The 12,920-nt window shown below is 41.8% G+C and overlaps 1 protein-coding gene across 6 annotated transcripts; it reads right to left on the bottom strand.

Moving 5' to 3' along the window:
* Window positions 1-2,201: 2,201 nt before the first annotated feature.
* Window positions 2,202-12,318, bottom strand: RBM4B (RNA binding motif protein 4B). 6 transcript variants are annotated; one of them, XR_001515158.1, is made up of 4 exons: window positions 11,872-12,318; window positions 5,293-5,963; window positions 3,484-3,705; window positions 2,202-2,889 (listed from the first exon to the last, which is right to left on the bottom strand). XR_001515158.1 is itself a non-coding variant. In XM_015569036.1 (3 exons), the coding sequence occupies exons 1-2, from the start codon at window positions 12,281-12,283 to the stop codon at window positions 5,302-5,304; spliced, it is 1,074 nt and encodes a 357-aa protein (XP_015424522.1). In that variant the 5' UTR covers window positions 12,284-12,318; the 3' UTR covers window positions 2,202-3,705; window positions 5,293-5,301. The 6 variants fall into 6 exon arrangements, 4 of the variants coding, with proteins under 4 accessions (XP_015424522.1, XP_015424523.1, XP_015424525.1 ...); XR_001515159.1 differs by having other exon boundaries at window positions 2,202-2,808; XM_015569036.1 differs by having other exon boundaries at window positions 2,202-3,705.
* Between the last annotated feature and the right edge of the window lie 602 nt (window positions 12,319-12,920).

The following is a 12,920-nucleotide window of genomic DNA, read 5'->3' as shown; positions in this document are numbered from 1 at the left end:
TTCTACCCCACACTTGTGTCATATCAGGTCCTTAACTACCTCTAACCATACTGACCCTCCTTTCAGGTCCTCAAACTCCTGCTTCAATGCCTTTCAACCTGGGAGAACCTTCTACTAGATCACTTTAGGGCTAATTTATCCTTCAGTTCTTAGCTTCAGGATCAAGCATCAGAGGGCCCTTTCTGATAATCTGTAAGAAGATGCTCTTTTCCATTTCCCCCACCAGTATACCCAGTTTGTCTGCTTTGTAGTAGTTTTCTCAATTTTATTATTTTGCTTTTTTTATTAGCTAACTAGAGGCCCAGTGCACAACATCCCTCAGCCTGGCCTGCGCCCTTCACAGTCCAGGACCCCTTGGGGGATGTCCGACTGATGGCTTAAGCCCGCTCCTTGCCATAGGGGAGCAGCGGGCCTAAGCCAGCAGGCAGAAATCCTTAGTGCTGCCATGGAGGCAGGAGAGGCTCCTGCCACCGCTGCTGTGCTAGCTAGCCATGAGCCTGGCTTCTGGCTGAGTGGCACTCCCACAGGGGCAGCACACTGACTGTAGTCTTCAGCAGTCAGGTGGTGGAACTGTTTAATAACCTAGCAGGGCCCTTTAGCTTTGAGATTTGGTGATCCTAAATGCAGAGCTTGAGCAGATTTGTCTCTAGGTCCCACAGCTGGGCAAGAAATGAAAAGGGGGGGAGATGGGATCTGATGATAGCAGCTCTCCTCCATCTCCCTGCACAGATAGTCACTACTGTTTTCACAGTACCCTGTCCTTGTCCCCTACCTAGCATTTATCAGATGTAATTAAGGTTTGCTTCTCTACTAGGAACCACATGTCTTGTTCACCACCCAAATCCTGGCTCATAGTAGGAATTCAAATTAATTCAGGAGCTTTTAGTGTGAGGGCCCTCAGTGGACTCTGAAATGGTTTAATGTACCGACAACATGCAGTTTCTCATTTAAGAACTGAAGCTTAGAAATTAACACATTTGTTCCTACTCAGCAGTTTTCTTACATTGGATAAAAGCTAACCCTTTTCCCAGTGTTACCTATTCTAGGAATGAAAGGATTTTCTAAGGGAAAAAGAATTTATGATTCATCAAGGCTATTTTCCTCATATAAGGAACCTAGTCTACCATCTAAACCAGCGGTCACCAACCTTTCAGACCTCATGGACCAGTGTGGTCCAAGGACCACCGGTTGGTGACTGTTGATCTAAACTGTCCAATACAGTAGCCACTAGCCACATTTGGTTAATTGTAAGATTTAAAAATTGTAAGACTATCAACTTCTCAGCTACATTAGCCACATTTCAAGTCCTTAATACCACATGTGGCTAATTATCAAAAAAGTTTAAAGCTCAGTTTCTCAAGCCACATTTTAAATACTACAAATTGGTATCTACAAAATGGACCTCACAGATATAAAACACTTCCAACATTTCCCAATGTCATACTGGACAGTGTTGATGTAGCACTGTTTTTGCAGAATCCACTGTTAAGTTAGCACAGAGGAGAACCGGAGATTTTGGTGCAGCCAGGGCAGACAGTGAGAATTTACATGTCAACATCCATATAGGATACAATAAAACTTAAGTAGGGTTGAATCTGTCATTAAGTTTGTTTGTGGGGATCTAAGTAATGGTAATAAAAATGTCTATAACTTTGTAAAAAAAAGATCTAGACACATTTCATTGCAGAATGTTGTCACCGTCAATATCCTCGTCTTTCTGCTCAAAATACTACGACGTTTCTCTTCTTTTGACCTATCACAACTATCTTACTCATTTTAGCTAAAGTTTAATCCCAGCAGAATATTAACACCATGGGAAGAGAACTCTTAAAATAGTTTGTAAGTGAATTTAAACAAACATACACTCTGAAGTCAAATGGAATCAACCTGAAAGGTCCTTGGTCATACTCTGGCTCATCCTTTTCCCAATGCAGGGTTCTCCCCGTGCAGCTTACTTCTGTTACTACTGACCTGGGTTTGTGGAAAGTGTAGCTCTGGTTTTTAGAGAGGAGGAGCATATTTAACAATGTCTAAAAATGCTAGTTAGCTAACTTCTCTCCATCCTCTGCTGAGGCTACAATACTTCACTAAATACTTCTAAAATCTAAATTTGAATTCATTTGAATTTTGTAGTTTGAGCACAACTGAGAAAGAATCAGAAGATAATTGTTGTAAATAACATTCACACAAACACAAAAAGATACTTAAGTGTTAGAAACGTTTATTTGTCAAAATATTTTTAAAAAATGGGAGGAGTGGAGCAAAACAAGGCTAAATTTCAGCAAATGCTGTACCACGATCACATGTCAGACATAAAAAAACAAAACAAAACAAAAAAACAACAAAACACCCCCAACCCCACCCCAGTGGTCCTAGCAATTTCAGAGGATTAGCTTCAATGTTAAATCCAGAGCTAACAGAAGAGGAAAAGGTTGCTTGCCACTAAATGGTCATTTTAAAGGCTAAGGAGATGTTTCAGGTAGACAGGAGGAAGGATTCAACTCCTATGGAAACCAAGATAAGAGGGGTTCCACTGTACAGGAAAAAGGGAATGCCAGCATAATCCTTACCTAGTGCTGCTCAAAGGCTGAGAATATAAGGAATAGAATGAAAGGCTACAGACCCTCATATTAGGAGGAAAGAAAAGTCAACTTAGAAGAATTAAATTAAGAAAGAAAACATAGTTGGTCACAAACTCCTTTGTTTACTGAAACATGAAGCAATGGAAACATCCCGGCAAAGGGGACCGCGTGAAGCAAGTTCTCATATATGACCGCAGCCCGAGGGTTCAGTCCACAATTATCCTACCTGAAAGAGAGCACAACACAAGAGGCTTACACAATGCCTGGAGAGCAGCTTGGCTCCGAGTACAAGGGCCCTGGTCCTGTCCTGTATTCCAGGGGGAAAAGAACAAAGAACAAAACAAAACCAAGTCAGACTGGATCAAACCTACCCCATGTAATTACCCAGGACTCTTAGGACTATATATAGGAATCTACTTATAGCTATAATAGAACTAGAAGCAATCTATCTGGAAGACTGCTGTGTTGATGATAAATACATATTTCTCATTTTCTTACCCATTTTTTAGGCAAGACAACTTCTGTAATACACGGCTATTCTCACTATACCAAAGGGCATACAGACATTATCAAAGGCTGTAATTTAATTTTTGGGTCCAGGAAAAGCAGAAGATGCTAAGATCTCAAATATGGCCAACTGCTCTATTTATTCTAAATTTGTTTCATCTTAATCTTTCACAGTTAAGTTTTCAAAAGGAACAATCACAAAGGGTATCAAGGAGTGTTTACCCTCCAAGATTACCTATAGGTCATAGATTTGGAACCATAATTCTAGTAGTTCCCCTAACTGACCACATCTCCCTTATCAAATCAAAAGAAGAAATCCTAATATTCTCTAATTCTTGCATTGATGATGGAAGCTCCAGACACCAATGGCTGGAGGAAAAAAAAGTTAACTCACACCAAGCTCCTCTACTTATTACAGACAAAGGGCCAAATCTTGGTCTTGATCTGTGCCAATGGACTTCAAAAGCTGTGACGTTGCTGAATCAGTTCTGCTAGAGTGAGACCCGAAATTGGATCCCCAACAGTTCTGGAGTATTTCATCCTGGCAGCCTCATTACCATCAGGCTCCTGGGACTGCAACCAACTCAGGGTTATTCAGTCCATTTGAGGTTCACACCTGGAAGGTAAGTTTCTTTAAAAGTCATCGTTAAAAAGAGGTTAGTTGAACAACCACTGCTTGAACTCAAAATTCACTTTAAAATAACTAGGCAATATCCTTTAAAGATCATATATACTAACTTAATATTTAACTTTGAAACATTCAAGAGAAAGAAGTTATTGGACAGATAATACCTTATTTTAGAGGCATATCCCATTTCATGGCAGATTCAGCTGTATTAAAAGTAAAAAGTAATGGCAAACTACACAAGTTGTAAGGTTATCAACTTCATGCACATGAACACAGTACTGCCCAGTAGTCTCAGGAGATCCCAGTCTTGTCATGGTCTCATGGTCATAAGGGTATCACTTGCCACAAGTTCATGCCAAATTTGCTTCTCACTATGAAAAAGGGCAGTTCCTACTGCTTTGTTTTCTTCTACGCATATACCAAAGGGATAAGTTAGGAACCCTGGAAACTCAGTGGTAACTAAGTTTAACTTTGCTACTAGGCCTCCCATTCAAGTGATTCTCAATTTCAAGGTACAAGGAAAACCAGAATAGAAAGTTGTCATGATACCATTTCTACTTGAAGAGACTTATCAATCTAATTACTCTTGCCCTTCTAACATCTTTGCATACATTTTCTGAAGTAGGAAAAATTAAATTCCCAGGGTCACCAGTGGGATTTTATATACATCAAAAATTACCCTGTTTATCTAGTTCCTTAAATGTTCCTCTCAAACCAAACCAAACCATACAACACTTCCTGGAAAAAAAGGGAAGCATCAGGCTGAACAAGAAAGTATCACTGACTATGCAGAGATACAGCTTACGTGCCCATGTACAATGAGATGCTCCAGATCAGCGGTCGCCAACCAGTGGTCCGTAGGTCCAAAAGGTTGGCGACTGCCGCTCCAGATTACTAATAAGGGACTTCATGGGACAGTGGCATCAAAACACTCTGTTTTCAAGCAAGTGTCTTACAACTAAACACCTAAAATTTATAAACTTTATTTGGCTTATAAGCCACTTTATAAGCTATATATTAGAAGAGGTTCCTCTGATAAAGGTTAATAACCCAAGTAGTATTTTTATTAGCCAATTGGAAGTCTATAAAGGTGTAGTTAAAATTCTCACTGTGACATGCATTATTAACTCCTGAACCTGTATTCTTCAGCTTGTACCACAGTGACTTTAGTGGAAAGATAATGGGTTTAGGAATCAGCCAGGCCTGAGTTTGAATTCTGGCTCTACTTCTCAGTTACCAGATGACTTCAGGCAAAGTACTTAACCTGAGGCTTAGCTCTCTTCTCTGTATAACAGAACGTATCTTAAAGGCTTATTGTGTAGGTGAAATGATATATAGAGGGCACTTAACAAATGTTAGCTCTCTTAAGTATGTTTCTGTAACCCAAATTAGCTTACACTTAATTAAATAACAGTATTCTCACTAACAAACTCAGTTTCTTCTAACAAGTAATTTATACTTTTTGGATATTAATGTCCTGACAGCAATCAGGTGGCTTTAGCTTCCCCTCTACAGCATGGGTCTCTTTCAAGGGAACTAAATGGGATCTTTTAACCACACCTACCCCACTCTCACCTCCAGTTTTTAAAAGGCTGAATACCGCGCTCGGTCCACATACTGCTCCCGTTCATACCGGGCCATGTCATACAGAGAATTCCGTGCAGCTGCTGAAGCCTGAGACAGCTCACTGTCTGGCCCATAACCGTAGCCCTCTCCAACTGTGGGGAGCACAGCTGCAGCACGACGAATGGGGCTCCTGTCCCTTCCATAATAGGAAGAAGTGGTGGCAGCAGCAGCAGCCATAGCTGAGGTGGCAGCAGCACCTGAGTTCGGCAACAGGTGTCTGTCGTAGGGATCAACAGAAGAGTTGAGGTGACTGGTCACAGCTGTGTTCTGGACTTGAGGCAGATGGGACATGGTCTGTTCTGCGTAGTTGTATGCAGAAGCTGCTGCTGCTGCTGCCACTGCCTCGTAAGAGCGAACCCGGTAACGCTTATAGTAGTCGAGTGCTCCATATGCATCGTTGTAATACATGGATTCCCCATAGCCCATGGTGTAAGGCGTGCGCACGGCTCCGTATTGTTCATTATACTGCTCAGTAAAGTCTGCTACTCGACCCGTACGATCTACTGGGCACTCTTTAGACCAGTGCCCCTCCTTCCCACACCGATAGCAGCCACTCTGGTCTCCCATCCCAGGGGCAGTCCGAAGGCGGCTTGTAGACAATTGGACGTGCATTCTTTTGCCTTGAGAAAATAGATATAAGATTTATTATAACTCACTCAGAATTCTTTATCCTTCCCCAAATGAAAGTAAACTAGTTGGCACAAAACACACATATATCCACACACACACACCTGAGATCCTGTTTCAGCAATCCCCTCCAAAAGCAGTTAAAGTTTTAATATAGATAAGAGCTAGAAAATTTGGGTCCTCAGAGACCAGTCAACACTTTCTACTTACACTAGGTAGACCGAATTTCATCCTACTTCTGTCTCCACAACTGCCCCCTGCCCAATACAGAAATGGAAAGTTTCCACTTTTTACTGCTAAGACTGTGAGATTTTATTTATTTTAAATGGGACTATGAGATTTTAGCCTTTCAAAACCTGCCAATTCTTCCAAACCAAATATCCAACAAAACCTCAGCTATGCCCGATTTGGAAAGTATCTTACCAACCTCTCCTTGATTTATTCAGGGACATTAGGCCTGAGCATTTACTGCAGCTTAAAGACCACAGCAAACTTCTGTCCATCTTGTTTCCTCCAGCCACTATTGCAGTTGTCACAAAAGGTTATGTTGGTTACACAAATCATACCTGGTTCATCATATACTTTATAAGACTCTTCAGATTTCAACCCCACCCTCACTTTTTTCAGCATGCCTACTGTGGAAAAGAATTCTATTTGACCAAGGTCTCTCAACAGCAAAATGAGATCTTGAAGCAGTACTGGTTTCTTAGGGACATGCTCCCATGTAATGGAATAATTAACATTTCATCCTGTCATATAGTTTACAATTCTTTATCGGGGATTATCTACTTGTTAGAAAAATGCAGCATCTGTCTAAAGTCCTCTGGGCACCCATACAAACAAGCCACATTCAGGGAATGACCAGCACCAAGGAACAGCTAAGAAGAAGAAAGTCTTTGCCCTGGGTTTGTGTACCACCAAGCCCAGACACCCTTACTGATGAAAGCATCCAAGGTCTTTAAAAGCAGTTTGAGAAAAGGAGTATTTGGGTATTTAGTCTCAAACTGCTTAAGACTTTGGAGATCAAGCCAATGCTTTTCAAATTATAGCCAAAACACAGCCAGTACAGACAGGGAACAGGGGCTTCGCATCACTCTTAAGGGCTGCTCAGAACAAATTTCCCCCCTCCACGATCAGCAAGTTGCTCTCTCTTTGACAGACCTTGTTCTGGATGCAGTTATGCGATAGGAGGCCTCGTGCTCCACCATCCTGTTGGAAACAGCCCGATTCAGGACGGCAGCCAGAACAGCGCCATGCACTGACCCTGAGAGGGGAGCGGGTTAGTGCAGTAATATCACTTTAGTCAAACTCATTTCTGCCCAATGTCTAAGATTCCTACCACCCCAGTTTCCAGCAGTTGCTGCCTCCAACGTAAACCTTTCTTTAGCAGAAATAAAGGTGCTCAGATTTTTACTTCCAACTGCTAGCGGAGAGGCAGTATCCACCACACAGTCACTGATACAGTCACCAGATACCAAGTGGCCATAATTCTCTGAAAGCAGCATTTAGCCAACCCACTGTTTTCAGCAATTTGAATATTCTTATTCCAATTCTTAGAAGGACCACATGCTAACTATGCATAGAACAAAAACACACAGATTTTCTTCTCCAACTTATATAGAGGTGTAGGGTTCACTATGAGACTGGAGGATTACAAATTATTTGTCTTTCAGCAATGCATGGTGACATTAATCTGTGTGACAGACATGAACTGTGCTCCAATTGTGAAGTCAGACTAACCAATATAAAAAGCAGCCAATCCAGGAAACTTAGAAATACATTTTTAAGAAAAAAATTGCAATTTAACTTGCTCTTTACTTTTATAGATTTTGGGTGCTTTTTTTTTTCTTTTGAGAAACAAAAACCAGTGATTTTTCCTTGATACTTCTGTTACTACATCGTTTTTATCCCTGCTCTAAAGATTGGAACTTCTAAGTTTATAGATATTTGTGGCAAAAATCTACCTCTAGTAGTAACTATGAAAAGGACATAGGTTATTTTTACTTATTTATTTTTTTACCTACAACTAAAAGATCTATAATAGAAGGGATAGTTGTTTTTTCCCCCCAACACAATCTTCCCAAAGATTGTAACTATGCTTTTAATTTAAATCCCCTAAAGTTTTTATAATTGAAAAATACTGTGTTTTTCTATTATCTTAAGGAATGAGAGCAAATAAAACTGAAAGAAAAGTAAATTTTACCACTCCCCTACACTTAGAAAACATAAAGACTTCCTGAGACCTTCAAAAATTACTGACATGCACTGCCAACATTTTTCTGAAAACTAGCCCAATAAAAGTGTTTTCTTCTGAATTCTGGAACAGAAAGGAGTATTAAAATGCTGAGGTGTGCAACCTGGGGTCCTAATTGCTGAACTCCTATCATTGCCAGGATCCAGAGGCTGGGGATGTAGCTGACACACAATAGTACTTCAGTTTAATGCTTGTTTACATATTGGGGGGAAACACAAAACACCTGAACTCTTGCATATTCCCAATTCAGCTGCCTGAACTGTTTGTTACTTAGGAAGGCTTTAAGGTTTTCCAATGCAAGCTGTTTGCTAACTCAATAGGGGTGCAGTTCACTGCTGCTGTGGAGAGGAAACAGATCCCGAAAGACCCAGGTAAACTCAGATTCTGCTGCTTCCTTTTAGAAGTCAAACAAGTCAGAAGCCTAAATGGCAGTCATTAACATATGAAGTTGCAATAGATGCCTAAAGTGGTATTCTTAAGACGCTACCTTCATTAAATACCTGTAAAGGACTTATCAAAAAATGTGATAAATTGGTATCTGGATTGTATATTCTGTAAAACTGCAACTTATTATCCAACTAGAGGCCCCATACACGGAATTTGTGCAAGGGGCTTGGCCCTAGCAGCCGCAGCTGCTTGTCTCAGCCCTCACAGCCCTGGCTTCCTCCGGAAGGTTGTCTGGGCTAATTAGCACATGATGCTTTTACTATTATAGATGCTAAACTTTCTCTTGTCATCTGGGGGGGAAAAAAGCTGGTTATAAAAACATCTATGTGTGTAACTCAGAGTACTTCCTCCAGAGGGGTCAGGCTAAGAACATGAAAACCAAATAAAGGATCTTTCTTTTCAGTGATTACATTGTAAAAAATTTATGAATTGTGTGTAGTCAGATATCCACTTCTTAAAGTAATTAAACCTGCTTTATTAAAACACACATTCCTCCCAAACCAGCTTCCCCCAATTAAATGACTTTTATATACATATTTTGGACCCTATCTCTTTATTCAACTGTGAAGTTTCTCTGCAGTTCTTTTTTTTTTTTTTAACAAAGTTCATCTTCGATTCACCACATATTTAAATAAAGGTCATTTTAGATTTACCACGTATTTTAAAATATATTTTTATTGCCTGGCTGGTGTGGCTCAATGGTTGAACATTGACCTATGAACCAGGTGGTCACGATTCAATTCCTGGTCAGGGCACAAGCACCGACTCGATCCCCTACCTCCTACATGCCCCACACTGGGGACCTGCAACTTGGGTCTATGCCCTGACCGGGAATTGAATTATGGATCATGGGTTGATGCCCAAACACTGAGCTACACCAGCCAGGCTCTCTGTAGTTTATACCTGACTTTAACTGCATTCTTTTTACATTTTGCTTGTTACCTGTCAAAAGAGAACCCACAGTTTTCTCTGCCACTATTTATGATTCCTTCCCCTATCAAATGAAAATACTAAGAATATCTTTAAAGCTGTCTGAAGTGCAACAGCTTTCCAAGATAAAATAAGAATAGCTATCATGCCCAGCTGGTGCAGCTCAGTGGCTGAAGGTCGAATCATAAACCAAGAGGTTACTGGTTCGATTCCCAATGAGGGCACATGCCCAGGATGTGGATTCGTACACCAGTAGGGATGTGCAGGAGGCAGCCAATCGATTATTCTCTCATTATTTATGTTTTTATTCCTCTCTTGCTCTCCCTCTCTCTGAAATCAATAAAAACACATTTTTTAAAAAAGCTATCGTATTTTAAATAAGTTTCTAACCACAACAGAAACATTCATTGTTGTGAACACTCACCTTTCACCACATAGTGTTTTCACTGTCAAAACACTTTCACACCTATACCTCATTCTGGCCTCACTACTATTCTGTGAAGGAGGTACCACAGGGGTTACTAACTCTATTTTGTAAGTGGGGAAGATGGATAAAACACTTGTCCAAAGTCATACGACTAGTTAACAATAGCAAGTATCTAAGGACTTTTGCCCTAAGCTTTAAAGAGCAGCTAAAGGCCAGGGTACCACTGGCTGTGACCAGAGATATTTGCTGCACTATCTGCAATCTCCTCTATTTGCAAACTTTCTTACCCTTTTCTGGTCAACTTTTCCTCTTCTTCCATTTCGTTCCTGTTTTCTAGGTTTAGCAGAGGGCCCTTAAGTACTTCTTAACAACTCTTTTACTGGCACTCAAGACAAAAAATGGTGTTAATTTATGACCCTGAGAAGTGGCTGTAAATGTGTAGTTCATCAACAAAAACCTTGTAGAACAGTGCTGTCCAACAGAACTTTTTATGATCATGGAAGTGTTCCATATCTGCACTAATACAGTAGCCACTCACCTCTTGTGCATTCTGGGTGCTTGCAATGTGTGCAGTACAACTGAGAAACTTAATTTTAAATTTTATTTAATTTCAATTTAATAGCTATCTGTGGACAGTACAGTTCTAGAGTCATCAGATGACCTCCTGTACCTCTATGATTGGTATAAATAACATACTATTTACTAGAATATCTTACTGGATCTCCTTAGAAGCAGGACCATCATTCCCATTCAATCTAATTATTTCAGAATTGTTTACCTTTAAAATTAAATAATAGATGGGCAGAATACAGACAGTCCCTGACTTACGGTGGTTCAATTTTATGATGGTGGGAAAGCAATATATATTCAGTAGAAACCATATTTTGAATTTTGATCTTTTCCCGGGCTATCAATATGTGGTACGATACTCTCATGATGCTGGGCAGTGGTGACCCAGCCACAGCTCCTTCAGCCATGTGATCACAAGGGCAAACAAATGATACTCTATGGCAGTGGTTCTCAACCTTCCTAATGCCGCGACCCTTTCATACAGTTCCTCATGTTGTGGTGACCCCCAACCATAAAATTATTTTCATTGCTACTTCATAACTGTAATGTTGCTAGTTATGAATCGTCATGCAAATATCTGATATGCAGGATGTATTTAGGCAACCCCCGTGAAAGGGTCGTTCGACCCCCAAAGGCGTCACGACCCACAGGTTGAGAACCGCTACTCTATGGTATAGTATTAAATGTATTTTCAACTAAACGATATTTCCACCTTGCGATGGGTTTATTGGGACATAAGATGAGAAGAATCTGTAGTCCATGGTTTCTGGCTCTGCTTGAGCTGAACAAACTTGAGCACTCAAAAGACACTCCCCCCCAATCCAGATTCACCGCCCAAATTTATAACATAGGGATTCCTCCACATGTTTTTGTTTCTCTTGCCTACCACAACCCATCATGCATGGTAGGAAAGAGTATAAATTCTACACATCTAACCTCTCAAACATAAGGCTTCCTGGCCATAACAAAAGCCAGACTTTTATCCTCCCTTCTCCCATGAGGTACTCATGCCCAGGCAGATTAAACTTCCAACAGCATTGAAATGAGTGAAGCCCGAAGGATAAAGTAACCCAGAGTTTGTGATTCTATGTAGTTGTCAACAATCTGAAAAGGATTTGGCAAATCTCAAGAATGGCAGACATACAATCTTCCTATTATTTCCAGCTAAAATAGCATGTAAAGAACCGCCCTGCCAGCCCCATGGTCCTGTGTTCTTGCCTGTCTTGACCTGGACCCCACTCAGTTCTGCCACCAAGACCCCAGAGCAGTTCACCTTGAAACTCTGTGTTGTCGAGGCCCCTGATGGCCTCGACCGCATCCTCTGCCCGCTCCATGTGTACGAAGGCATAATCTTTCACGATGTCACATTCGATGACTGGACCGTACTCTTCAAACTTGGCCCGAAGCTCTTGGTTGGTACAAGTGGGACTGATGTTGCCCACATGCAACTTGGTTGAAGCTTTGCTCTTATTCTTGCTGGCTTCCACATTGATGTTCACCCCGTGCAGCTTGTAGTGGTGCAGGTTGCGGATGGCATCTTCTGCCGCCGTCTTGTCCTCTATGTGCACGAAGCCGTAGTTCTTAATGATGTCACATTCCAGCACCTTCCCGTACTGCTCGAAGAGTGAGCGGATCTCCTGCTCTGTGGCCTCCCGGGGCAGGTTTCCGATGAACAGCTTCACCATCCTGACGAGAGCCTGAGAGAGAAGAAACAAAATTTCCAAAAGTTAGGGGTGCAGGGGACAACCTCAGTGCGTTGCCTTTGGTTAAATCCTCCGCGTACGTTCTTGGTACCTTCAAGACCCTCGCATAGGCGTCCGTTATTTTTTCTCAATAGAAGGAGAAAGGGTTGTTCTTAGGGGGCCGTGTGCGCTGTGTGGGGCACACAAACTGGAGGTCGGGGTCAGTATGCATTGCCTTCTCCATCATCTCTGTGAAATGAGGAGCATTTGAGTGACAGGCTTAGCCGTTTCACGTCTTAAAATTCTCTTTTGGGGCAGGAAAGAGAAGAGCTCAAGCAGGGGCCAGAGGCACATAATCTGAATGTCCCCGGGCGCAAGGTTTTGGAGGGAAATCTGTGTACCTCTCCTCCCTCAGGCTTCACCTTTCAAGATACCCTCAAAATAAGAGCCCTTGGGCCCCAATCCAGGACACCTCCCTACTCCTCCCCCGCCCTTCCCAGCGGCCCAACCTGCAGCTCCTCGGTCCCAACAAAGGCTCGACCCGACCCCTGCCCCGCCTCCTCCGGAGACCCAGCCCCGCCTCCTCCCGTTGTCTTCCCCGGACCTCCCTCAGACAACCCGGGGCCGTCTCCGTCCGCTG

The sequence above is a fragment of the Myotis davidii genome, unplaced genomic scaffold, assembly GCF_000327345.1.
Source record: "Myotis davidii unplaced genomic scaffold, ASM32734v1 scaffold425, whole genome shotgun sequence".
Lineage (NCBI taxonomy): Eukaryota > Metazoa > Chordata > Mammalia > Chiroptera > Vespertilionidae > Myotis > Myotis davidii.
The sequence above is the reverse complement of the archived record's forward strand: the minus strand, read 5'-3'. Positions and strand labels throughout refer to the sequence as shown.